At 42.0% G+C, this 27,571-nt stretch overlaps 1 protein-coding gene and 1 long non-coding RNA gene across 2 annotated transcripts in view; one reads left to right on the forward strand and one right to left on the reverse strand.

Moving 5' to 3' along the window:
* Positions 1 to 9,212, reverse strand: part of LOC137861317 (uncharacterized) — a 37,568-nt gene extending 28,356 nt beyond the window's left edge. Inside the window, exon 1 of the long non-coding RNA XR_011099540.1 lies at positions 9,086 to 9,212. This is a non-coding gene — a long non-coding RNA (uncharacterized lncRNA). The remainder of the gene's footprint in view (positions 1 to 9,085) is intronic.
* MYO7B (myosin VIIB) overlaps positions 1 to 26,322 on the forward strand; it is a 48,762-nt gene extending 22,440 nt beyond the window's left edge. Inside the window, exons 21-48 of the mRNA XM_068692538.1 lie at positions 158 to 307; positions 1,150 to 1,329; positions 2,083 to 2,292; positions 3,143 to 3,307; positions 3,586 to 3,666; positions 4,236 to 4,363; positions 5,855 to 5,981; positions 7,181 to 7,300; positions 8,142 to 8,315; positions 9,206 to 9,433; positions 9,860 to 10,027; positions 10,588 to 10,705; positions 10,796 to 10,922; positions 11,668 to 11,837; positions 12,439 to 12,620; positions 13,373 to 13,500; positions 14,017 to 14,174; positions 14,635 to 14,788; positions 16,695 to 16,850; positions 19,056 to 19,161; positions 19,297 to 19,410; positions 20,289 to 20,376; positions 21,523 to 21,629; positions 21,991 to 22,176; positions 22,953 to 23,069; positions 23,871 to 23,954; positions 24,694 to 24,813; positions 25,781 to 26,322. Coding sequence (XP_068548639.1) covers positions 158 to 307; positions 1,150 to 1,329; positions 2,083 to 2,292; positions 3,143 to 3,307; positions 3,586 to 3,666; positions 4,236 to 4,363; positions 5,855 to 5,981; positions 7,181 to 7,300; positions 8,142 to 8,315; positions 9,206 to 9,433; positions 9,860 to 10,027; positions 10,588 to 10,705; positions 10,796 to 10,922; positions 11,668 to 11,837; positions 12,439 to 12,620; positions 13,373 to 13,500; positions 14,017 to 14,174; positions 14,635 to 14,788; positions 16,695 to 16,850; positions 19,056 to 19,161; positions 19,297 to 19,410; positions 20,289 to 20,376; positions 21,523 to 21,629; positions 21,991 to 22,176; positions 22,953 to 23,069; positions 23,871 to 23,954; positions 24,694 to 24,813; positions 25,781 to 25,864 — 3,930 coding nt within the window. The 3' untranslated portion in view covers positions 25,865 to 26,322. The remainder of the gene's footprint in view (positions 1 to 157; positions 308 to 1,149; positions 1,330 to 2,082; positions 2,293 to 3,142; positions 3,308 to 3,585; positions 3,667 to 4,235; positions 4,364 to 5,854; positions 5,982 to 7,180; positions 7,301 to 8,141; positions 8,316 to 9,205; positions 9,434 to 9,859; positions 10,028 to 10,587; positions 10,706 to 10,795; positions 10,923 to 11,667; positions 11,838 to 12,438; positions 12,621 to 13,372; positions 13,501 to 14,016; positions 14,175 to 14,634; positions 14,789 to 16,694; positions 16,851 to 19,055; positions 19,162 to 19,296; positions 19,411 to 20,288; positions 20,377 to 21,522; positions 21,630 to 21,990; positions 22,177 to 22,952; positions 23,070 to 23,870; positions 23,955 to 24,693; positions 24,814 to 25,780) is intronic.
* The last annotated feature ends 1,249 nt before the right edge of the window (positions 26,323 to 27,571 follow it).

A 27,571-nucleotide genomic window follows, 5' to 3' on the forward strand; every position in this document is an offset into this window, starting at 1 on the left:
ATTAAAGCATTCTTTTATAGATGGCAGTAACCCATGAATCCCTTCCAGTGGCTTTATCCAATTACTGAATTTTGTTATCTTCTATTCATCCCAACTTAACCCCAGTCTCACTTGCTTTGAACACCAATCACTTTTTTTTCTTCCCCACCTCCTACAGATTATGCTGGGTTTTGGGCGCCTGCAGGCCCTCTACCGGAGCCGTCAGCTTGCCAAACAGTATGAAACAACCCGGGCTCGTGTCATCAAGTTTCAAGCTGCATGCCGTGGTTATCTAATACGTCAAAAAATAGGAACGTGGAAGAAAGCGGTATGTCTTATACAGGCACAATGCAAGGGGCATGTTTGCTTGCCAAACTTTGCAAAGAATGAAGAGGGAGGTATGCGTATCTGTCCAGATACCTCATGAATATCATGTTGTTTCTATGAGGTTCTGAGAGTCAGTGACCAGCAAGCGTTGCCATAGGATAGCACTGAATATGGATATTAATTTTGGAATATTTTATTTTGAGGTATAAAAACAGAGTTTTAAAAGAAGCTACCAGGTTTGAAGAGGTAGGCATGTCAACTAAGGAACACTGAACGCTACGTAGTTTGGCTGACAAGATGGCTTGCCCAGTTTACATGTGGACTTGCTCAAAGACCTGAATACTGCTATATTTTAGAGAATAGTAAGACACAGAGTTGTAAACTTACTTGTAAGGATGATTTAGAAATGGGACAAGGTAAACACATGCACGTTTCTGTTTGCAATATGAGCTGGCACTTTAGCCAAGCATGCACAATGTTATTACAGCCTCCTGACAGAAAACATTTTAAAATTTTAAATAACATGTATTATTTTTCTACTATTAGGAATACTTTGTTTTTCCTAAAGTGATTTATTTTTTCTTTTAGTGATACAGTTCTTCAAAATTGTGCGTTATTACTAATAGACCAGCAGTCTATTGGGATAGCTGTAAGAGCAAAGCCCTGTTGATATGTCTTTGTGACTGCTTAGCACAAGCAACATTTGCCCTCACATTCCAGCATTGCACTAGCAGAGCTGGACCTCACTGTCATAGCACCTTTGTAATTGCCTTTCATCCTTGCACCCATTCTTTGTATCAGAATGATGTTCCAGTTATGCTTAACCAAATTCTATGTTTAAAGAAACACCTGTCTACTCTGGAAATAAACGAGGAAGAAGAAAGACAAAGGAGGACAGATGTCTTTGCCAGCAGACCAGCAAATGATGAGGTTATCAGTGACCAAGAGATGGTTGACAAAATTTTTGGGTTTTTACCTTCTATGATTGGAGGCCAAGAAGGACAGGCTCCCCTGGGCTTTGAGGTATGGAGCTGCAGAGTGGTAATGTGTCATGTTCATTCCCTGTGTAAATCCATCAGCTTTCTTTGAATTTCTGTCAATTCTGTTTAATGGACTTTTGTACAGTGGAAGATACACCCAAATTAGTCATCCAGACAGGAACTGCTTTCAGAGATCAGCTCCCAAAAGTTTTTGATCATGTGCAGTTTAAGAACTGTGTGTCTTCAAAAGCCACTTAATATTTGTTTCTTTCCTCCAACAGCCCCCCACCAAATAGAGCCATTCTCTCCATTTTGGCACTGACCATATGTTCTGCTGCCATTGCTCTTAGTGATTTTCCAGCTGACACAAGCTGGAAGTTTATGACCTAAATTACCCCATTTTCTGAAAAGCAAAATTTGAGATATACTAGTCCTGATAACAGTGGAGGATAGAATGGGGTAGGGAGAGCAGAATAGTCTGGATTAGCGCAGGATATGAGTGATAGAAGAGTATCTGCATTTTCCAACCATCAATGTTCTTGGCCAGCTGAAGACCAGGGCAGGAAGGCCATATAGAACAGATGCATCTCAGAACAAGCCCCAAGTCCCAGCAGTCTATTGGTATCAGCTGAAAATGGCTTTGGGTTTAACTGTAAAGCCACATTCTGGAGGACCTATGGCTAAGCAGAAAAAGAAAGAGAAGAAAGAAAAGGGAAATAAAATAAATAAATAACATAAAATAAGAATATCAGGTTAGAGGGAAGGAAAATACACTTCTTCCTCATGTTCTGCACAGGACTTGGAAACAAAGCCCCATAAGCTGGAAGAGGTGGACCTGGACACAATTCCCATGAGTGTGGAGCTAGAAGAGGAAACAGATGGCTTGGAGGAGTACACCTTCCCCAAATTTGCCGCCACTTATTTTCAGGGGTCGTCTACACATACACACATCCGGAGACCACTGCGACACCCGCTACTTTACCATGATGATAAAGACAACGTCCTGGTATCTTGTTCCTGCGTGTCGGTGAACCTGTTCCCCCTGCCTCAGGCACAACCCTAGGAACCAGAGTCTTTAGAGTCAAGCAAATACCCCTAAGCACTTGTATGAAAATAGTAGTTTCCATCAGCATTTTGTGGTGCTTTGCAGGCAGGCGTTTCACACGGATACCTCCCCAGCACAAGATATCTGTTCACCTTTAGTTTGCCAACAGAGAGAACACCGAGGCTTATTTTGACTTCTCCAGATACCCACTGGGGGTAAAAGTGGACTGGGGAGAGGAAAGCATCAGGGCTCACCCATCTCTTGCTAGGGTTGCTTGTCTGTGACAGAAGTGGACAGGAGGCCTGTGCACCAGATTTTCCTGTTGAACCATAGGGGGGTGGAGGAGGGGAGTTTTTCTTGATGCTAAGCAGCTTTGTAGAATGGAGGATCCCGTGCTGCAAAAACTTTGCTATTATTTGGCTTCCTAGTTCTGGGTGTCAGGCTTCTAGAAGAGCTCACTGCATTGCTGTCCACCCAGGTGGGTAAATGCAGAGTGCAGTGACAGTTTCTCTGTTCCACTCTGGCTGCAGTGCACATGCAAAGTGCCAGTAACGGGAATGGTGAGGGTTCAGCAACCACAGAGCAAATCTGATAATCCCACTAGAACTGCACCCACTTCATGAGAGTGTCATGAATGTTGCTCACATGTGGTATGATGCGAAAGTAAACTTTAGGTGTAAATAGTGGGAGAGACGGGATTTTAACAGCTTGTCTGGGTAAAAGAAGAAAGTGGTCTAATCTAAAGAGGAAGAAATGGCATGAAGCCTTTCATTCTCTTGACACTGTCTGACTCTGCTTCCTGTCACTGCAGGCTTCTCTAGTTGTTTGGGTAATTATCCTGAGATTCATGGGGGACCTGCCAGAGCCAGCAATGTTTGCCAGGAACGTCACCAAGAACAGTTCCGTGATGACACAGATATATGACACACTTGGCAGGAAAAACCAGGTCCAGTTCAAGAGCGACAGCCCAGGCATGGTAAGATGAGCTATGAGGCTATGTTTGTATTTTCATATGCTTTCCTTGATTGCTCTGATGTTCTACCAAGACTGAGAAAAGCAAACGAACCTTTGCATGCTACAGGTCTTGAAATACCAGAAGTGCAAAAGGGCCCCTGTCAGTCCTAGGACACAGCAGCTCCTTCTGGCAAGAGAGGACAAAACAAAAACATCTCTATTTGATCATCTTTCCTTTCCTAATGAATAGTTCTTGCTGTGTATTAAAGTAATTTCCCATAATGGTACTGTGTGTTGCAGAGAGAAAGCAGAAAGGATAACAAGATTTCCAAGGGTATCTCTTCCCTGAAGCTGAAACGGTCCTCCAAGTTGACAGGGAAGGTAAGAGCTGGAAATAAATGGCTTCCCCTAAGTCTCTTTGACTGGACCCCTGTCTGACAAATGTGTGACAGCAGCGTCCTGGCTGGGAACTCATTCCCTTGCCAAGCAAGGTCAGCTGTGTTTATGGGATACCTGGTGCATTGTTATCCTTCTTTTGAAATTATCCCCATGTACACTAATATCACTCATTATCTGGCAGATTCCCTTCATCCCTTCCTGCTGGAGAGTAACTCCTGAACACAGTGAACAATTTATTGTTGGGAACTGTTGCTATTACAGAACAGTTTGCCTAAAGTCCTGTGCGGAACGAGAACCACCATGTGCTTAGGGCTGTACAAGACAGTACAATAACATTTACCTAGCCAGTAATAATAGCACTGTAATACTGCATTTTATGACTAAGTTTGTGAGGAGGGGGGAAATATGATCTGGTCCTAACCACTTTTGCACTGAGTAGGAAAAGATTTAGCCAGAAAGACTGAGAAAGAATGTCTCTCATTTCTGGGAGAGTTGCCTGGTAAGAAGGAAGATTTCTAGAGCACTCAGGAGTTCTGGTTGGCTTCTTTCAGGTGACAGACCAGCTGAGAAGTGGAGAAGAGGGTTTCCAGGAGGACACCTCGATCTCTGAAAGACCTATGTCTAACTTAGAAAAAGTGCACTTCATCATTGGCAATGCAATTCTGCGCCCTGCCATCAGGTAGGAAACTTGCACCTCTCCCTTCTAGGATCAGGGACCCATTACATCAGGGAAATCCCCTTTCCTAAATCCTTGAGACGTTTTCCTTATGTTGGAAATGTCCCACTTTCACCTCTCGGGGTTCCTGACTGAAAGTCCAAGCTAGACGCATACAACTGAGACTCCAGGCCAAGCACCTCTTCAGCAGATGGTTCACCTTTCTCACGGTTTAGGTCAGCTGCCTCCACGTGTGGCTTTCTGAATCTCTCTTGGGTACGTAATGGAGCAGAGCTCAGTGCTGTAAACCAATAATACATGCACGCCCTCGTATGAGGAAAAAGAAAACCTAAGAGAGAGTAAGAAATAAGGGGTTTATGAACACTAGGTGTAAGACATGCTCATAACCTCAGTTTCTCAATGGCATGTTTCTGGGCCTCTAGCAATGTACTCAAATCAAAGACTGGCTGGTTTCCTGAGCAACTCAGACACTAAACAGGGAATTCTGCTCACAAGCAACATGAGGCTGGGCATTAGCCTAAGCATGGTGTGAGGATGAGGCAGTCTGGTTGTTTCTGTCTGAACCTTGTGAATTCTCTCTTCCATTTTGGCCTGTTTTAGCTTATGCAACACACTTCTGTTACAATGTACCTAGGCAGAGGCCCTGCCTTGACCTCAGCCATAGGTTGCATTCCTCTCTACCTCAGTGTTTTGTTTCAGTCAAAATGCTCCCAGAAGCAGATCCCCATCTGGCAAAAATTGCCTTCAATCAATGTATCATAATGGCCACAAGCCATCTGCTCCCTCAGTCTGCTTTTCATCATATGTGCTACCTGTGAGCAAAAACTTCATCTGCCTTGCATCTTCCCACATCAAACTCATCAAATGTGTGTTCCAAGGGAAAACTTAAAATGAGTTTTATTTGTATGCAGCTTTTTGCATCTGTTTCCCATACATCCTTGCTTCAGGCAACTTGCGTTTTCAGAAGCTTACTCTGAAGCACCCTTTTCTCTGTTACTGTCTGAGGCCTCACATCATTTGCTCCAAGTTTTCTAAAAATGTAAAATTAAGAAGGATATCCTTCCCTCTCCCCCTCTTATTTCAAAATCTACATATGATCTGACAAACAAGAGCCATGAGAAAAAAGCCACGTACTGTGGAGAGCTTAGAGCAAGTTTCACACAGAGTAGACAGCAAGGCCATTTTGCATCTGGATAAACCAGGAGCTCGTTTTCTTGCACAGCCCCCCAGCTTATCATGGGAGGTATTCCAGCATGGAAACTGCACTTGAACTGCATGAGTAACAAGGGGTTTCAAAGGACAGTAGGCTTATTTTGAGCCTTTTTTCTACCAAAGCAACAACACAGTAATTTACTGTCACACACTGCAGGTGGTATCCTAGTTAACGTAGTTAAATCTAGCTCAGATCTACTTCATTATGCCAAGCTTGTGATGGAAATGTAGCCAAAGACTGTTAATCATCATTATCTGTTGCTTTCACATGTTTTATTACAGAGATGAGATTTATTGCCAGATTTGCAAACAACTATCTGAAAACAGCAACAAGAACAGCTATGCTCGAGGCTGGATACTTCTGTCACTTTGCCTTGGTTGCTTTCCTCCTTCAGAAACATTTTTGAAGGTACATTGTTCACTTCTCCTATAGCAGCTTAAATGCCTCAGCTGATCTCATTTCTTTTGTATGGTAGTGTTTTGATACAAATAGACATGTAAACTGTTTGGCTGCCATAGCAGTTGGCACTGTGATTTTTGCAGAAACAATCTCATCTCATATGCTTACCTTGTAATTTAAAAAAGTTATCACTGTATTCACGTTAAACTATTTTTCTTGACATGCCATACGAGTCAGTTACTGTTGTTGATCCAGCCTTCATTTTAGATCTTTAATCTCCAAAGAATCTGGCAGATTTTACCCTCTCCACTCCTGCTTTTCCAGCATTTAAAACCTATCTTCAGTTACGATCCAAGTCATTAAGTATACTCAGGAGTCCTGTGTAAAATCACCCCCTATATTTCACTAGTTCTTACCCTACATCTCCAAGCCCCATAAAATCCAATAGATTTGGATTTGGGCTCTTTCATCATTTTTTAAAATACATTAATTTCTAAATTTAGATTGATAAATCCACCTCACCACAGAAAAACAAACTGTGGCTTCAACTTGACATCGGCTTTCCTTCTAAGTATTAGAAGCATACACAATCCATAGATATCCCTGAATCTTCAGCCTTTATTTGATACTCTTGCTCAAATGATTACTCATAAATGCTGCCAAGTGGTCACTATTTACAAAAAACAGACACAAGCCGTAGACCCACGCTTGCAATAAATACAAGTCAAGTATGTAAATACTTGCTTGGTCGTATATATCCATGCTTATACCACATCATCCAAGGTAATTGAGCCCTACAACTCCAAAAGCTCAGTTCCTCCAACCCTTCTCTTCCATTAATCATGGACTTCAACCATTTATATTACCAGAGAACTTAATAAAACTAAGAGTAGCCATAATCAGCAGCCCTAACATGCCATTAGCCCTCTTCATACAGAATGTCACAAGATCTCAGGCTCTTCAGTTGGAAACACTAACCCTTGTCTGTAGCATAAGCATAGGAATAAACACTCTCAATTGCCTAGTATTTCTGGTACAGTTAAACACAATCAATAGACGTATACTGACACAAGCCTTCCTTTCAGTCTAAAAGCTTGCAGAATGCAGGTAGCCTTCATCATTCTAATATATTCTATCAGCTAAAGAGGGTTTCTAGTGTTTTATGGACATTAGTGTTTCCTAATTCTTTTTATGCTTTGTGCATACAGTACCTGCTGAATTTCATCCACAAGGGGCCCTCAGGCTACGCACCATATTGTGCTGAACGTCTGAGACGTACCTATGTCAATGGAGCAAGGACTGAACCTCCAAGCTGGCTGGAACTTCAGGTAGCATCTCTTTTTGCTTAGTTATATTGAACTGTGTCATTTTATGCTGGACTGCATTTACTAATCTGTGCAAACAGATCTTCCTAAATCCAATAGTGGAAATGAATTGTGCAAGGGGTTTGAAGACCAACTGCCTTAGTCTGTATAGCTTCTTAAGGTTTCTTATGGGTTTTCTAGCTGTTCCATTAACCTAAATCCACTGGAGAATGTAAGTTAGAGCTACACCACGTGATTTGCAGCGAGATACCTCCATCCACTCAGGAGCTACAGGCCAGAACCATCTACTGAGGGAAGCTCTACATATTTTTGGAAAGAACTGAGTGGGGCTTGTGCTTTTAAAATGGAGGGCAGAAGTGCATATGATACTGTTACATTGCCCACCCCCTTCCTTTAAATGTCAGCCTAAAAATTAGAAGTCACATAAACCGTAAATGAAGATGCCTGTTTAAGTTCTTCCTAAACCTGAGTGACTCCGCTGCCTAACATGCATCTTCCTGGGCAAAATGCTTGCTGCAGGCTATCTGTCCACTGATGCAGATAAGGCTGCACCTAAAAGTCAACGTGCTAAAAAGGACTCAGGAAAAGTCTATCAATCCACGCTGATATGCAATGATCAGCTCCCCTGAGCTGTGAACTTGATTCCAGTGCTGTTCCAGAGAGGTCGTTTATATTTAAAACTCACTATGCATTGAAGAAACTGGGTGGGCTTTCAAGGTTTACTTAGATTGTTGACTAGGGTGTACAGAGTGCGGAGCTCTTAAATCTAAATGCCTTCTTCAGTTTCTATGGAAAAATAAGGTTTGCACATAATTTATTTCTCTCCTTTATATCTGACTTACAGGCAACAAAGCAGAAGAAACCAATTGTGTTTAATGTCACCCTGATGAACGGCCAAAGCATCACTGTCCCTGCAGACTCTGCTTCCATTGCCAAAGAGATCTGTCATTTCATAGCAGATAAAACCAAACTGAAGGATGTGTTTGGTTTTTCACTCTACATTGCTGTGTTTGATAAGGTAAGGTGTAGAAAACTAGAACTGGAGCTGCCTTCTCTTTCCGTGGAGTTACAGCTGCATGGAATCCCTGTGACTTCTGAAAGCATTTCTGTCCCCATCCTAATGCTTGAATCAAATCGGTTCTGGACACCAGCTGAATACCAGGGCAGTGCAGCACTATGGTCTCCCCCAGTTCTGGGATCCCACCGACAGCTGGCTGTGCATGCAGCACTGCAGAACTGCTGGAATGGGGTCAAACTAGCAGGTCATATACTAGGGTGCCCTGTTTAAAGGCCTACATGTATTTCCTACCTGCGCTGCTGCACACAACCTTCTTGTCTTGTGTTACATATGGTGCTGCTGATACAGTCCCTACCACGTGGTGCGTGCATTGAAAGCCACCAGCTTTGCAGCAGGGCTGCTACTGTTAGCTCACATGATGGCATTTTAGCCTCCATTTTGTTTTGTTTTTCCCTCTCTCTCTCTCTTTTAACAGTAATACTGGGGAACAGATATACACAACAGGATGATATCTTGGTGCTCAGAGTTAGGTACCAATTGCAAAAAAAAAATATTTCAGAGATGGCACGTTTGTTTAGATTACAGAAACACTTACATGCACATTTAAGGGAATATACAAGGGATAAGCAGAAGTACAAGGAGACAAAACAGAAGATTGCAAACCTTGCAGAGCTGTCTCATCTCATCTTCTACCTTATATTTTCCAATACCATCCCTGCACTTAAAAATACACACTTGCCAAAGTGTAACTTGCACATCCATCTGCTTACCTTTTCAGAGATTTTCGTCTTTTTTTTTTTCTGTCAGGAGACCAAGGAGGTTTGGGCTTGTTGTCCTTTGTTCAGATGCAAAGTAGATATGCCAGTAAATGCAGTGTCCCTTTCTTCTAGGTCTGGTCACTGGGTGGGGGACGAGATCATGTCCTAGATGCCATCTCTCAATGTGAGCAGCTAGCAAAGGAGAAGGGCACGCATGAACGCAATGCACCTTGGAGGCTTTACTTTAGGAAGGAAATCTTCACCCCCTGGCACAACTCCCAGGAGGATCCCATCAGCACAGATCTCATTTACCATCAAGTCATTCGTGGCATCCGGTTTGGAGAATATCGTTGTGAGAAGGTGGGTCTCCTTGTTCATCCTCCTAAAGAGACAAAACTGAACGAACATTAGAAAGTGAGAGGATGAACAAAGTTTCTAATGGCTGTGAACAACTCTTTCCGTCTAATGGACAATTCTTGTCAAGGTGATTATGCCAGCTGTCACGCTGGCAGCTGTAATAGATTTTTTTTTGTAGCTCAGTTCATGTGGCAACTGGAGGCATGTTCAGAGGAACAATTTGTGTCCCTTTGAAATATCTTTGTTAATAATCTCTTTGATGCTATGATTGTATGAAGTTAATCTCTCCTTATGCTGTATGGCTGCCAAGAGTTATCCAGAAAAAGGTGGGGGAAAAAATCAGTTCCTAAAGTGCCTTCAAGGCTGAACAAAGCTAGCTGGACTTTGTGACATTTTTCTAGGCCTCTTTTAATGAATTAATTATTTCAGGAGGAGGATTTGGTGGAGATCGGTGCAAAATATTGTTACATCCAGTTTGGAGATTCTATCCACAATGAACTTGTGCAGAAAGCACTCCATGACTGCATCCCAGTGAAACAGCTGAAGTCCAAGTCCCTGGAAAAGTGGATGAGCCTTATAACCTACGCACATGCTAAGGTAAGAGGTTTGTCTGGCACTTCTGGGTAACTACTCTCAAGCACCAGCTTCTGCATCTTTCATCATTTCTATTCTATTGAGGGAAGAAGGAAAAACATCTGTTTGTCTATCCCAAATAGTTAGGACTGGGAGAGAGGAGAATCTTTCCACTCATTCTTACATATAGGGCTCAACAGGGAGCCAGAACAAAGTACAGTTAAATCTCTTTTTTAAGGTTATTTCCCATCTGACATTTGAGTCAGAATGGGCACTGGATGGAGAATAATTTTGGTCTGCAAATAGGTTACCTGAGTAATTTTCATGGCACCCAGAACGTGTTATACTTTTAACCCATCAGTGGGGTTTTGAGGGAAACCTGAAATCCACGTGTTCATGGGCAGCCTTAGCTGCTTGTGGCTTGGTCCCCTGGAGACTGTTCCCTATTTGAATTTCACCAGGTACTCTTGACATCAATGATAGCAAAGGGCTGTTGGGAACCTGTGGAATGAACTTGCTCTTTATTGTCTGCAGATTATGTAACTCAGAATTTACTGAGAAAAATTTGCCTTTTTCTATTGCAGGCCCCATACACGCAGGATCGTCTTTCCCGTCAGACTGTGAAAGAACAGCTTGTAGATTTTGCTCGCTTTCAGTGGCCTTTGCTTTTTTCCAGATTCTTTGAAGTCACTAAGTTTTCAGGTAATGTCTTCAGCCTAGGAGTAGAGGACAACTATAAAATCAACAGAGAAGGACTTGTATAGCATTGAGTAGTTTTCTCTGCATTTCCAGGTCCCAGCTTGCCCAAGAACCACTTTATACTTGCTGTAAATTGGAAAGGTATCTGCTTCTTGGATGAGTCAGAAAAGCAGATCCTTGATCTGACCTTCCCAGAGATAACTGGCATCCACACCAATCGGTGAGTGCACAGAAATACAAGATCTGAAGAAGGCAGCCCTGCCCACCTTCAGAAAGGGGTCTCCATGTAGGAGGGAGGTGTACTTTCTCTGCCGTCCCCCTAAGTGATTTGATCTGAGCCTGGAATGGTGGTTTAGCCTAAGTCTGGGAAAAAAAAAGGACACATTCTAGCAGCTTGTAAAGGAAATACTGAAATGGCCAAATCTTCCTGATCAGTGGAAGGACACTGCTCAACTGGAAAGGTGTAAGGAAACACAGATGTGTGAGACAAGAATGACCCAAATAGCACAGTTAAGCCATCAACAGCTGTACACGTGGGGAGTTCCTATAATTCTCAAGTGTGATGGAGCCGAACAGAATAGCTTAGAGAAAAAAGGTGTAATCATTGGCTCACTCAGGGCACACATCCTTGCATCAGATCATTTAGAGCTTAGGGTCTTACATACAAAAAGAATACCTCTGCGAGGATGAAAACATATTTAATTAGTTGCCCAGTTAATCCAAAAGAAAGGTGTTCTGCTATCTATACTGAAGCATTTTTGTACATAATATACTGGAGTCCAAAGAACCTGAAGCATGTCGGTTCTTCAGACCTACCAAATCACAAGAAGACAAATTAGGATCTACCAATGCTCACTCTAAGGCAGTTGTCTACTACAAGGAGGTGTAGGTTCCTTGGCTGTGATTGCAGATGGCTCTGTAAGTTTTCCAGACACTCTGGTAACTAACTATTCAATAATACACAGGGCAGTGAAATCGTTTGGACAGAGTTGCACTCTCATCACACTTCGTGCCGAGGAGTTTGTTCTGACATCTGTAAACAGCATTGTCATTGCTGAACTGGTGGTCATGTTTCTGGAAGGACTAAAGAAGAGATCACGATTTGCTGTGGCAATGAATGAGAAGAGACCCCAAGGTAAGCTTTAGAACTTTTCAACAGAGTAGGGAAGAAACCTTGAGAGAACCCACAGCACTTCTTTGGAAGAGCTCAGAGAAGTGGGAGAACTTGAGCAAGACTTGTTCTGCTCCAGGATGAACGCACAGTGATCAGCACAGTTATGCCAAGTGTAAGGCAAGGTGATTCAAGACCTTCACTTACAGATTAGTCTACTTTCGTGTATATTTTGTTTAGATAGGTGGCCAACAACTCAGCCTGCTTATAGTAGGTATCTGGAGTTGGGTTCCCTGGAAATACTTTCCAGAAAACTTTCACAGGTGGTAAACTGGAATTTCTTTCCATGCTCTACTGCCAGCTCTAGACAGAAATTCTGTATCCATTTGATTCAGATGGAGTTCTACTTTTGCCTTCACTGGAACCAAAATCAGTCTGGCAGAGAAAATTTAAGTGATTTCTATGAAGTGTTATTGGACGATTAACTGTATTTACACAAATCACTTTCTGTTGCTAATTGAATTCAGACCTTCAAAATACAATTCCCTTGTCTTTCATGTTGAAATGCCTTTCCATTTCTTGGATTGTCAAGCCTGAACAGTACTCCCTTATTCTGTTTTTTCAGAAGATCCTGCCATCCTGTCCTTCAAGAAGGGAGACTTGCTAATCTTGACCGAGGATAAAAGACTAGATGCAAGCTCTGGTTGGATTTATGCCCAGAATGAAAGGACAGGCAAAACAGGGAATGTATTTTTGGAAGAGATCTACATTGTTCCTTCTCTCACAAAACCCTCTAGTCAAGTGCTGGTAAGAAAGCTGTACAGTCTTTCAAGAGACTGGAAGATAAGTGTTAAATAGGATTAAATTTATAAATGGAAATTAATCATTCCTTTGAATTCAGACAAGTTCTGTATCTTCCAGTGAAACAAAGCATTTTATTCTGTCATCTCTGAAAACAAAACTAAACCTAGCCCAAACTCTAAGAAGACTGCATTTACACAAAAGCAATGACCTTCAAAATAATAGTACATTCACTATTAGAGGGTTCAGTACATGGAACTTGTAGCAATTAATAGGTGTGCAGTTGAATTTTCTTGCAGAAAAGCTTTCCTGCAAAGTACAGCAGGGTGCTTTAAAAGAACATGATCTTCCAGGGATTCAACACAAGGTTTCCCATTGATCACTGTTTGTTAACAATTTTTTCTTCAGTTTTGGAGACTCAGCATATTGGCTACTGTGCTAACAAGTTATAAACTGAAGAAGTGGGCAAAAAGCCCCACACCAGTGTTAAGTAGGTGCAATTTTAATACGCATTATGCTCTCCATAATTCCTCACATTATGATGGTTACTTTTGCTGGGACTCTGGAAGTCACTTCCCTGAGTCTCCTACTCCCAAGTCTTTCCTGAGCCTTTGTAGATGCTGCTGAGGAGACAGAAGATCTCCTACAGCATACAGTACCCAAGCTTAGTATATACCATCTGCAAATATATGCTGAGTAACACTTGACAAGCTGTGCAGAGACCTGTCCATGTGACATCTGTACATGTGTCCTTTCAGAGTTTGCTGATGATGTCTCCAGACCAGAGGAGGACAGCTTCACAGAACTCCTACATGGATCAGCCTGATGAAGAGGATCTCAAAGTGAAGCCTTACACCCTGGAGGAATTCTCCTATGAACACTTCAGGTGAAGCTCCCTGTGCAGCATGGGCCCTAGGAAAGTTCTAGGCTTAAGGATCACTGAAGAACAACTAGGATGTAATCAGTTCCTGCCTGGGTTTCTTCTCTTTGTTCCCTGTAATGAAGTGTAACTTTGGACATACAGAGATTCAGTCATATAGCCTGCTTCTATCTTTTGTCTGCAGAAATACAGAGGGACAGGTAGAAGAATCCCAGCTGGAACTTTTTATTTTCTTTCCAGCAGGCCCTGTGCTTACTTCTCATCCATTCTTGAGCACACACTAGCTAGAACTTACCATTTACACAACATCTGAGGGAGAAAAACTTCTTTTTGCACCATCCTCCTTTCTGGATCTTAAAGAAGCTACATTTTCCTGCTTTTTGCTGACCTGCATAATCAAAGCAAATATGAAAACACTGTCTTGGGAAAGAATGCATAGAGATCTCTCTTTTTGATCATCATCTATGTTCACAGCAATACTGATCCAGTAATTTTGTGTTGCCTGCACTTGTCTTCATTCAGGACTCCTGAGAAGGAATCCATTAGCAAAGCTGTTCTCCAGAAATCTCGTGGACGCAATCAGCTGTGGGCACACTCTAAGGAACCCTTAAAGCAGCCCTTGCTGAAGAAAGCATGCACAGACCCTGATCTTCGGGACCTGGCTTGTCAGGCCTTCATTGATATCCTTTCACTTTTCTTTTTGGGACCTGAGAACTCTTGGTGGAAAGAGCTGCTTCCACTAAACTCACCTCCACTGAGATAATACCACATCCACATTACTTGTGGTTCACTTACATTAATCAGAGGAGGGATGGTGTGTTTGAATTAAGTCAGCTCTGCATGACTTAACATTTTTCCCTTGTCTACAGAGTTTCTATTCCTCCCAATACTCCACAACTGGTGACAACCTACTTAACTGAGAACGGGGCTATAGGGGTGAGTGGGATTTACTATATATACCCAGAACAAGCAGTAACTGCTGCTCAAGGAAAGGGGACGATCACAGAATATATTCCAGACCTTCCTCTCAGTATTTCCCACTCACACCTCAGCAGAGTAGCTTAACATATTAGGATCCAAGTAAGACTTCCCATTTATCTTTCAAAAATGACCTGCTTTTGTCCTTAACAGAGCATTTACCCATCATGAAATTCATGGGGGACTACCCATCAAAACAGGCACACTCTTCTGTGGAAGTCACTGACCAGATATTCGTGGCAGCTATTCAGGAAGAGGTCCTGCGGGATGAAATTTACTGTCAGATCATGAAGCAGCTGACTGAGAACAGAAACAGGTACTCACCAAAGTTCAAACAGCCTTCTTCTATAGGCCCTAGGGTTCTTAAGTGCAGGTGGTGATCAGGAAACTTTGCTACACCTGTGGTAGGGTGGGGACAGACAGAAGGGTGTGCAAATGGACTGCCACCCTCTGTGGGGCTCACCTTTTCAGAGCACTCAGAACCACTGACTGGCACTGCTAGGCCATGGAGTGGGACCTTTATTCATCTCCCTTCAGCTGCTCCCATCAGCATTCATTGTTCATCTCTGTGCACTATGGCCAGAAAGGTGTTACTGAAGCCTTTTTTTGTCCTAATGCAGCCTGTGGAGAAAACATGATATTGCAGAGGGTTCTTGGATGCTTTCAATGACGGTTCTGCCAGCCCTCCATTTGTTTTAAGCTTCCCAATGACAATATTTCCCTTTTACAAGCATGTAGTTCACACTAAATTTTTTTTTTACCACCAGTGAATCCTTCTGAATAGTTACATTAATTAGCTTACACAACTGGCTTGCATAGTTACACAAGAGCCCCTACACACAGGTAAGTCTCGGAAACAGGTTGGTGTTTTGCTTCCCAACCTATGAAATACTAATTTGACTTACTTTCAGAGGAGTTGAATTGCAAAAAGAAGCTTAAGATATTAATAAAACAATTCTAATTATTAACAAAATGGTTTGTCAATTTCTGACTGCATTGTGACACTGCAAAAGTTAGAGAAGGAGCCTCTATTTATTTGTGTCTTTTTTCTTACTGTACAAATTAGTATAGTGGGACTGTGCTCATACTATATATATATTATATAGTGGAACTCTTACCATGAGTGTAACTATTAAATGGTAAATCTCCTTGCATGCAGTAAATCTTACAGGATATTTAATGCACAGTCTGTAACCATGGTGCCAGTGCCATTCCTGCTATACTCTACCAATTTAGTCCTGTGGGTCATTCAGTGTTTTTTTTGAGAGGTGGAGAAAATGCTTGAAAAGTGGTTATTTCCATATATTTTCTTTAGAACAGCCACAGCAACAAATCTTATCCTTCCCAGGCTCCTGCCCTGTGGACCATGTCCTGCTCTCAAACAGACACAAACACCACTGATCTATAGAGTATAAATGGGATTAAAATAGTGTTTCTTCACCTGCAAAACTGGAAAAGTAAATGGGAATAAAGAAGCCAGGACCTCTTTATTCTGCAGAGTCCTGATGCCAATTTAGAGACAGACCTACTGGCTTTCCCAAGCAACACCACTTAGCATTTTGGAGCAATCCCTGGGACACAGATGAAGTGTGTTTTGCTCCTGGCTTTGAAAGCAGAATCACTGACCACCTACTGATTAGGGTGAGATGCCAGAAGAACTTTGGCTGGCAAATTTCACAGACCCAGAGGCTGGAGAAACTGTCATTTTTAAGAGCTGTAACTACCTCACTACACGATGTCACCTGCTTGCTCATTTTTCAGAAGAGGAACACATGTAAGATAAAGTAAATTGCAAGCAAAGTGCTTGTGTTCTGAAAAAAAGCTGCCCAGCACAGAGGGCAGGTAAATAAAAACGCTTGATAAAACACAATCCAAACAACTGTGAGCTTGAACAGTAAATTGACAGTGGTTTTCGCAGGGAATAGCACCAAGGTCACTGCTGCCAAGATGACTGTTAAACTGGAGCTTGTATTTATTCATGAGATTTGCAACTGCTACAATACTTATCAGCCAGGATTTAGCATTACCTTCACATACGGGCTGTGGTTGTTGCACAGAGAATGGCTGTCAGCTCCTGTGCGGAGCCTCTGTTGATTTGCAGCTCTCTGCTGAATGCCACCATGTGCCATGATGGGAGAGTGTTTCTCTTCCCTAAAGCTGGTGTGTGCTCAAAGGAAGAATTACGTGCAGCTCCAGCAGAACCATTTGCTTTGTGTTCACAGGTACAGTGTGACCAAGGGCTGGCAGCTTCTTTGGCTCTGCACCGGCCTGTTCCCACCCAGCAAGTCACTGCTAAAACATGCCCAGAAGTTCGTGGAGACGCGTAAGAAAGAGCCACTGGCCATGGAGTGCAGTCGGAGGATTCAGACAGTGATGAGGTACACAGTCCTAGATACAGCCAACCCCAAATGTTCAAACATCATGAATCGGGTGCCAGAAAATCACATGGACCAAAACAGCAATACTCATACTTTCCTTTCTCTCTGTACATCTTTTACTTTGAAATGGTCATTGCTTTTCATTGCCCTAGGGACTCTGAACCACTAAGAGAGGTCCATGTCACAGTTTCACTCCTTTCTTTCAGTGTTAGCAACATTTCAAAAAAGTTGAGCATTACACATAATCACTCAATTCCCAGAGCTGGGCTATCCATGGGCAGATCCCTGCTGGGAAAAGAAGATCAATACAGTCAGTTTCTTTTCTTCGAAGAAACACAAATAAACCAAGCCCTGAGACTTCCATGGTTGTTCACACCAGGGCACTTCTCAGAGTGCTAAGCATTATCCTTGTCCTGGTGAGGGCTGGAGCAGCAGGGCGTCCAGCCCGTGGTGCTTCCCAAGCTCTGCATGATGGGTGCAATTCGGTGCAATGCAAGGGCCATCATTTCTATGTTGCTGGGAGTGGAAGCCACTTCACATGGCCATATGGCAGTGCTACTCCTTAGACAATGATGAGCTACAAGAATTAAAAGAAAAGTCTAGTAACGCAAACTGAAAGGAATTTGCTAACACAGTGGCTGCCCCCCTTGCAGTGGATGAGTTTTGGCACTGCTGGGGAAATGTCACTGCACAATGAATGTGCCTTTGAGATGCATGAAAAAAATGCATGGCGAGGAATGCTATTCATTATTCTTTCCATGGAGAAGACTGAACATTTCCCGCCTCCCTATATCATATGCTATTCATGCTCTAAGCCCTGGTGAGCTGTATAGAGCCTCTTTAGAGTGGTGAACCAGGGAGAGGAAAGCATAATGGACTATTTTGGAGGAGAGATCTTTTTGTTAAACTGCCCCAAATCTGGAGTCTGGGGGAGGGGAAGAGAAACAAAGACAAAATGTTGTTTTCTGAGAGCATTTGCTTTCCTGCACCCACACTTATTTTTTTTCCTTATGAGTAACCTGCTTTTAAGAGGAGAGCAGACAGCTCAAAGGACTGACCTCCAATTACACGGAGTGAAAGCCCACTGAGCACTTAGGTACACCTTTTCTTCCACAAACACAAAGCTTTACTGCTTCATCCCCAGACTCCTGGCCAGGGAAACAGAGCATTCTGATGGGTGTTAAGCAGATACATGTATTTCTTTGGCAATGAATTCCTAGCTGAGGTTGCAAGGGAAGATGGCCCTATGCCTCCAGCTCAGCTGCTACACATCCTTGGTCTCCTGTGGCCTCCTGTTGCAGCATGGCCAGGAATGGATGACAGAGTCCATGCTCCATACAGGGCCTGTGCAGTACCAGAACACATACTGTTCAACTCTGGGTTTACAGTCAGGTTTTCCTTCTCCAACTGCTACTTTATTTACTGGGGAAAAAAAGTGTTTCCAAAACTACACAACAAAAGCTGGACGTCAGACTAAGCTCTCTTCATAAGAGCTTGACTCCGTGTGAGAGAAGAGCTTGGTGCAGAAAGCTACAGTATGTAACATCTCCCAACAGCCTGCCCTATGCCACTGGGGACAGGAAAAGACCAGCCCTGGAAGGTAACGTGCTAGGCTTGTCCTCACTTTAAGCATACCAAGTAGCATGACAGCTAATCTAGACCCAGTTCCTCTGGTTAAAGGACAGCTCTATTCTGAGATATAATTTCAATGAGTTGGGACTGTGCAGCTTCAGCATCTCACAAGTCAGTGATTACATGCCGGTTCTTATATAAGCCATAATGCTTAGAGCAGCTGTCCAAGCTTTTCCAGTACTTGTATCCTGAGCTGTAATATTCATTTTGTATCTGTATGCAAATTTTTTTAGCTGATGCAAGAGTTAAAATAAAATGGCCACTATCTTCACACTTCAGTAACAGTAAGGAAAACAGCTGCTGAATACACAGAAGGATTGCTGGTACTGGGTAGGAAGGTGCCTTATTCGTACAGCCTCCTTGCAGAGTACAACAGCCTTGTAATATACATGCTAATAAGCTCCTCAGTTTTTGCTCCTAATACAATGAATTTGCAGTGGGGCAAAGGTCCATTAGAGCCCTCCCCATGTCACAGAGCTAAGCATTTTAAATGGAATCTGTTGTTTGGGAGGAACACTGACTCCTGAAACAACCAGCACTGATCTCTCTCATGTTGGTGGTGGTGTTTTCCAGGAATGGCTCCAGGAAGTGGGCACCTCATCCTGTGGAGGTTGAGGCCATCTTACAGAACAACACCAAGATCTCACACAAGATTTGCTTCCCCAATGAAACAGAAGAGGTGAGAACTTACTTGTTTTCCTGGCCTTGACCATTTTCCCAGCCATGATGTATTTAATCAGCAACAGGTTTCAAGATATTCAGTCTTCTTACTTGTTCCTCTCCTCTGTGTAACTTAAGTCTTGTTATCTCACAGACATTTGATGTGGGAACAAATACCAAAATCCGGACTCTGTGTCAGAACATCGCTTCCAAATTACAGCTGAGCTCCTGGGAAGGCTTCAGCCTCTTTGTCAAGATTGCAGACAAGGTAACTTTTCTCAGATATGGTGGGGTAGTCAGGCTCCCTCTTCCTCTCTTACTTCTCCCTCAGGCCACCTCAGCAACCATATATGAAATGAAGCAACAGAGCCAGTCATTACTGCTTCTGTCTTGCTGAAGGAATACAACCTAGTCTAGAAATTCTAGCACTTGACACTTGAGTCTCCTGAAGAAGCTGGATGCAGATGCAGAGTTTCTTTCAGTCTACTGGTACACACGTGGTACTAAAAGCAGAGGACATAGCTTTTCTTGCAGCTGCTAGGATGGTAGCAAACTGCATGTTGCATGCTGCTGGATTCAACTTTTCTGAACTCAGGCTTTGCCCAAGAGATGCACTGTATATCTGCAGTACTCACTAGTCTTAGGGAAAGCACTGGCTGACCAGCACCAGTCATTGCTCACTAGTTTCTCAAAACTTGCCTTCCCTGAAGTTTGGGTAGCTGATTTGCTGAGGTCTCTTCTCTCTGGAACTGCTTGAAGACTGTGATCACGGCAAAAGCAATACTGAGTCCAAGCACAGGGAGATTCTGATATGCTGTGTTCCTGAGAAGAAGAACCCAGTATCTGCCAATATTTTATTATGAGATCGCTTAGGATAAGGTAGGCATTTTCAGCTTGACTTCAGTAAGGAGGTTGGAAGGAAAAAAGCAACAGAAAATGGAATAAACCTTCCCATATGAAACAGAAATCATGTAAGCCCTCCTTCTCCTGTTTCTCCACTTGTTTCCCCTTGCCTCTGTCTTTCCTGCTGTAATTGTGCTGTCTTGCTGTAGAAAGGGAAAGAAAATACTTGTGTATACGGGCACAGATAGTATTTTATAAATTCTACTAATCCTTTTCTGCCCTTCGTTTCTTGGCGTCTTCCAGGTGATCAGTCAGAATGAAGCAGACTATTTCTTTGACTCGCTAAGGCAGGTGACAGATTGGAACAGGAGGAACAAACCAGTGAAAGATGGTAAGGGGAGTGCCAGCATGACAAGAATCTGTGTGAAATGATGTGTTGAACTGGAAAAGCAGCAAATTTACCCAGTAGGATTTATCCCATCTTGCCAAATGTGTGACAAGTTTGTCTTACTACCATTTTTGTTTGTACATACATAGTTACTGCCTGCACCAGCATTAAGACCCAGTGACCTCATGCAGCCGGCCACTGGCTGTCAGAAACACCAGAATATCTTGTCTGAGGATCTCTGCATAAATTTTAAATTGGTACAAATTATTCTTTGACTTATTGCATCCAAAACACACACCTGAATGTACGCAAGTTAGATAGATTGATCCTGCTTATGATTCAAGGCTCATACATTGCCAGATCAGGGATCAGCCAATACATGTAAATAGGTTCTTCACAGTGTCATTCCCATTCCTTGGGTCATTAGAAAATTGCTGTCTGCATTACTACCTGTTGATAACCAGACCACAAGTTGTATTGCTAGAGGAATGTGTTTTTAGCATGAAAAAATATAACAGTAATGACAGCAATTCTTTCCACTTCACCCCCAGGCATAACTTACATTTTGAAATCCACAGCAAACTCAAGCTCCCCTCAAATTTCATACTTGTTGACCCTGACCTTTGCTTATTTCAGGACAGTGAGGTTCAACTTCCAGAAGCACTAGGTATCTAAGACTTTCTAGCTTCCCTCCTCTCCCCACACCTGATGCAGCTGTTAGGATCTCTGAAAAACACAGCATAAAGATGTCAGTGCACTAAATCACAGTTCATTTCTATAAACACATCCACTGGGGAATGCACCAGCATCACTGTAACAGAATTCAAGTGTGCTGAACATCAGCAAATAGCTGTCACGAGCAGCAAGGAATACACACTCATATTGTTGGGATCCTCAATTATTCATCCACCTCTGAAGAGTCTAATGCTGCACCTCAGATGCATGATGGGTGTCCAGGAACTGACAACCAGTCACAATTCCTTGGCCATCTAAAATGTCCTTTTCTGTGCTGTTTTTGTTGATGTTGTTTGTAATTTTGTTGTTATTAAAAGCAGAACTGTATTTCCAAAGAAGCTCACAACTGGAGTTCCACTCACTGTGGAACTCTGCAGTGACACAGAGGACAATGACAAGATGTTGTTTCCCTAGGTGCTGCTATGTCTGTGGCTTATGAAGTGTACTTCATGAGAAAGCTGTGGTTGAATGTAACTCCTGGGAAAGACCTGAAAGCTGATTCAATTTTTCATTACCACCAGGTAACCAGCTCCCTAAAGTGTAAATGTATCAGCAATAAGCAAAGAAATACTCCTGAAAAAGTAAGCCTGGGAGTATTACCCTCTCACTCACTGGGGAGCACAGTTCAGACTCCGAAGCAGATTTATGTGCTAGTATTCATACCTTAGCTGTACAGTTATGTACAGAGCACAGCTCCTTAATCTAATTGCTCCTTGGACATGCTCATTTTCCTCCATGACTGTGTGGAGAAACTCCAGAAGGAGCCAAAAGTTCTTGGAATGTGCTTGGTGAGACCCACACCCTGACCTCACAGTTTTATTATGCATAAGTCAGTGTTTGCTTCAGCCCTTTCTATCTGGATTCAGAGCGTGTCTCTTCCAGGAGTTGCCAAAGTACCTCAGAGGCTACCACAAGTGTTCCAAGGATGAAGCTGTCCAGCTGGCAGGGTTGATTTATAAAGTGCGCTTTAACAATGACCGCACACAGTTGGCAGTCATCCCCAAAATCCTGAAGGAGCTGGTGCCAGAAAATCTGCTCCGAGCAATCTCAACAGATGAGTGGAAGAAGGTAAGAAATAGCACTTCTTAAGGCTTTCATTATTCTTACTTCTTTGATAGAGCTTTATGAGAGAAGAAATACATCAATCCACACTACTTTTTTGATTTGAATCTTTGAAAGCACTGTAGAGTGATGCTGTTTTGCCACTTATGATCCAGATGTAGTCATCATCTCTACCAAACCTCTGAAAGATATCTGCATGCCTGGGACTGCTTTGAGATGTGCATTTTTCTTGGAGATATTTATCTCTTTTCTACGTCCAGAAGAAGAGTTAGATATTGAAAGTCAGTGATGGGCCTGGTGATCTGAGGACCTTGTAAAGAAACAGAAAATTAAGACATGCTAAATATTTAAAAGGTTGTCCAGCAAATCAGTGACCTTGCACTGTGTACATGCTACTCACAGCAAAAGGCTCTTTGCTTCACCAAAAGACAAGAAAGCTTCAGCACATACTTCATAAACAGAGGGAGGGTCCCCCCTAAATGTTTCAGTATAAAATGAGATTTATGTCTGCTTGGAACACTAGTATCACCCCTCTGCCCTGGAATCTGTTCCCTTGAGCTCTTGGACTTCCTTCACACAACTCATTAGTAAGAAACACTGGGGAGGTTCTGGTCCCACTTTGCCCCATGGCATGGTAGGCGACTGATTTTCATGGTCTTCTGTTGCTGTGGGCACAAGACTGACCTTGCTGATGGTCTGATGCCTTCTCTAGTGCTAATGCTAGACAGTGGAAATCTGCCCGTCTCCAGCTGACTATGCTGTGTGTCCTTTCTTCTAAACAGAGCATTATTGCAGCATATAGCAAACATGAAGAAAAAACTGTGGACGAGGCCAAGATTGCCTTCTTGAAAATAATATACCGGTGGCCAACATTTGGATCAGCCTTCTTCGAGGTGAAGGTAGGTTTAAAGGCCTGTATGAACAGCTTTGGTAGTACACCAGCACTAGGAGATATGGACTGACCATAGTAAAGTATCTGTGTGAGAATTCATTATAAAAGTGGGTTCCCATCATTCCCTGCGGAAAGTGTGGTTCCTTGAAAGTGGGGAGATCAGTTCTTTATCCCTTCGGAACAATGCTTGTTACTTACTGGCTGTATTGTTCTGGTTCTGGAAGGGGCAGAACTGCCAAACGTAGGGGTACACTGCAAAGAAATCATGCTGCCATATGCACTGTTGAGGAAGGACCAATTGTAAGACACAGTGGTAGTACAACTACCATTATATCCAGTTGTAATACCCAATATTATGACTGCGTAGCAAATGGGGGTGGGGGGAATAATTATATAGGTACTGTCTTGTCATTGTTCTCCACAACAAAATGCTGCCCAATCTCCTATTTCTGGGGTCTGACTCTCTGTGTACCTTTAGGGATCATTCCCCCTTTTTTACCTTTAATTTCTCCTCATTACGCTCCTACCAGACTAGTCTGCAATCAACCATTAGGTCCATTATTTCTTAGGCTGATAGGAGGCTTGATTCTGCTTTTACAGCAGTGAGTTACTTATCTCAAGTTATAATTATACACCCAAAAAAGTCATCCTTAGCAATAGTTACATAATACTGAAGAACTTCAGGTTTCAGTGTTTATTTGGTAAAGAGAACAAGCAGTGCTGGGCACCGTTACGTGTGTCACCACACCTAATACAGATAATTTTTTCACATTTTCTTTTTATTTTCTATTCTGTTGCTCATTTATAGCAAACCTCCGAGCCAAATTTCCCAGATATTGTGCTGATTGCAATCAACAAGCAAGGAGTCTCATTGATACATCAGAAGACAAAGGTAACGGTTGTTTCTCAAGAACCTAAACAAGGGTTTCACTGACACTCCTAATTTAGAGACAGCAACAGGACCTTCTCCTCAGTGTTAAAGAGGACAGAGTCCAGTCCCTCTACTCATTTTCTGCAACAAACTGAAGAAGATGTTATAGCCTCAGACCACTTCTTTGTAGTTTCTGCACTGAAATCGTTACAGTGTAGAGTGTCTCTGAAAAAAGCGATGGTAATAATGATGGATCTACACAAAATGGTAGCATCCGGTTGATGGATACTATACTAGGGAGACTGCTTCAGTAAAATGCTCTGCAGGAAACACAAGCTATCTGAAAGCTCATGTCAAATGATGGTGTTTGCCAGCCCTCTAACCTAGCCAAACTGTCTGGTCTTACCAAGTTCCCAGGCAAAAACATTTCGAAGTATCACTATTTGCTTTTCATAAGAGAATACATATCCAGGGAGTTTTAGACTATTGTAAATATGATGGCAGCAGGCTATGGACATAAAAAAAAAGAAAAGAAAAGAAAAGAAAAGAAAACACATAATAAGAGGAAGTCTCTTAGAGTGATTAAGACTTAAGATGCATCTGCTTGGTGAGAATACCATATATCACTAGTGTGGATGCAAGACCTACCTTGATCCACTGCATAGAATGCTTTTGCTCTACATGTTTTTGTATATAACAGCCTATATTCATTTGAGAAATATTGCACAATTCAGTTAAATCGGTTTGTTTCTCCTTACAGGAAATTTTAACAGTTTATCCCTTTAACAAAATCTCCAATTGGAGCAGTGGGAGCACATACTTTCACATGACAATAGGGAACCTGGTACGAGGAAACCGAATCTTATGTGAGACATCTCTGGTAAGAAGGGTTTTGTTAAATTACAGACAAGAGCCTCCTATTTTTTTCTTTTAAATCCAGACCTGTTACAGAACGATGATGCCAAAACAGACCATTAAAACCAGTGCAGATACAAAAACATTTACTGTTCATGTCAGTATAACTGCAGTTTAGAACTAGTTCAGTGCTTTGCAATGCTATCTGATGCAAAAAGAAAGCCACAGAAATGAGGAAAAATAGCAAATTCCCAAGTTTTTCCCATACATCAAAATCTCTCTGTTTGGGAAAAAAAAACGACTGCACTTATACACAAAACTGTGTAGGAGGATTTTCATCTTGTGTGGTTTAATCTGCTATACAATGACATCTTGTAAGATTTTCCTCTTTTAAATGAATGGTACCAACTCTTTAAGAACTGTTTTCAGACTGTTCAGACTCAGACAAACATAATTGTATTGATATTTAAAGGTAAAAGGTAAAATTGTGAAGAAAACCTTAAAACACTTAAGCTCTAACTTCTCTTATGGAAAACCTTGGATTACTAAGTAAAAGATATCAAGCTATAGTATCAAATCTTGGTTTGAATGACAAGGATATAACATTGACAGTAGAGCTGTGCTTTTCTATATCCATGAAAGGAAGACTGGATGGAGGAATAGATAAATAATTATAAAACCAGCAATAGCTGTTGGTATAGACATCATAAAATCATAGAATATCCTGAGTTGGAAGGGACCCTTAAGGATCATCAAGTCCAACTCTTGACACCGCACAGGTCTACCCAAAAGTTCAGACCATGTGACTAAGCGCACAGTCCAATCTCTTCTTAAATTCAGACAGGCTCGGTGCAGTGACCACTTCCCTGGGGAGCCTGTAGTACATCATCCATGCAGTAAAGTATCTAAGAAGGTCAATCAGAGAGGAAATGACAGTTATTTTTGCTTATGGGGCTATTTGAGAGACTTAAGACTTCTTTCTTTTCTGACAGGGTTACAAAATGGATGACCTGTTAACATCCTATGTACGTGTGCTAATGGATGCTGTAAACAAGCAAAAGAGCCTCCCAGCCTGAAAGCAGAAACAGAATTCACGACCTACATCAGTGCCAAACTACCTGTAATTTCATCTACTAGAAGAAAAATTATTTTAAAAATATTAATCTTGCTGATCAGTTTTCTGATCACACACTGAATTTGAACTGTGCTGCTGAAATATTACCACAAGAAAAGCTCCACAGAGCATGTGCTTTCAAATATCTTCAGTGCTTCTCTTTCTTAGGTGTAGTGTTAGAATTCCATTCAGTCTTTGGATTCAGAGAACATTTAGCTCTATTTTAATCTAATACTCCAGATCTCCTCCATTTTCAAAGAGAGAGACACATTAACAGATTTTTTTTTCTTTCTGGAGAGAAGAGCCCCCTTAGTTTCCTACACTCTTACCAAATGCATAATTTGCAAATAAAGGTAACATCTTTTCCTTCCTACTGGAAATTCTAAAAGTGGATAAATGCCCTTTAGTATAAGGATAATAGGACACCCTGAAAGGCAAAATAATGTTTTTCATCCTTTTACCACTAAATTATGTACCGAAGTTACAGCAGACTATGACAACCATTTACTGTCACGATATAAATGTCACTCCTGTGTGATGCTAAATTAGTGGGCTGTCCACTAGTTTATCACTGCCTTGGTTAAAATAAGTAGTTTTCTTTGTCCAACAATTCATAAAACACTCAGAAACTAACAATTGCTTTCTACTCTTCAATTTCTATTAAGCATAAACTCTGAAATGGATCTGGATTTTGTCTATTAAGCATAAACTCTGAAATGGATCTGGATTTTGGGCCCATTACTTCTATTCAGTTGCTCCTGTTTCAAGTTATAGATATGCTTAGTCAGTGCAAATTAGAACTGAAGAACTCAGTGTAACAGACATCTGTTGAAAGAGGCATATTTCTACTATATGGCAATGTCCTCAGCTTGGAGTTATGCAGACACTCATTCACAAGACAAGAATAGTAGAAAAGATCAAGCGAAATTAAAGCTGTTTCCTGCTTCAGGCACTGAGTGGTAATTTGATTCAGTGCTTGTTCACAGACCTTAGTAAAAACACAGCATTGGACCGTCAGGAACCAGAGCACATAAAGCATATGTACCGCAGTGACAGTAAGCCTGTCACTATATAGATGCTCACCCCACCAGAGAACAAGCACCCATTCCTCAGTGACAACCCCTCCTTTGCGTATGGTGAAACATGGACATGTCTTAAAGCATTTACACCAAGTTCCTTGAGACATGATCTGGCAGCACTGGAAAAGCAGCTCTGCTAGATCTCTCACTAATTTGCCAATGTATGCACAATGGTTCCCTTGTTTCCTCAGATATGTGTGTGTGCAATTCAAACGCTAAAGGGAGTTTTGTACATGCATGGCAGGGAAGAGCCCCATCCTCTTTGTGCATATGAATGAGTGCCACACTTGTCAGATAGTTGATCATTTTGCAAACAATTAGGTATTCCTGCTGTAATGTCCATTGCTGGCAGTGGACACTTTTAGGACTAATGACTTTTGAGTTGTTTTGTCATCTTATGTCTGATCTGACTGTAAGTGAGAAGCATTCAATACTTCACCTGTACAAAAAAGAAATTTTGCATCCAAAATGTATTGTTTCTGGTTTTTAAATAAACTCTGACGAAAATCAACCACAATGTCTTTTTCAACACGTAAAGTGAGTATTCACTCCAGATCGATGCAACTTAAACCGTCCACTACAGTCTGTAA

The sequence above is a fragment of the Anas acuta genome, chromosome 9 (assembly GCF_963932015.1).
Source record: "Anas acuta chromosome 9, bAnaAcu1.1, whole genome shotgun sequence".
NCBI classification, from domain to species: Eukaryota; Metazoa; Chordata; class Aves; order Anseriformes; family Anatidae; genus Anas; species Anas acuta.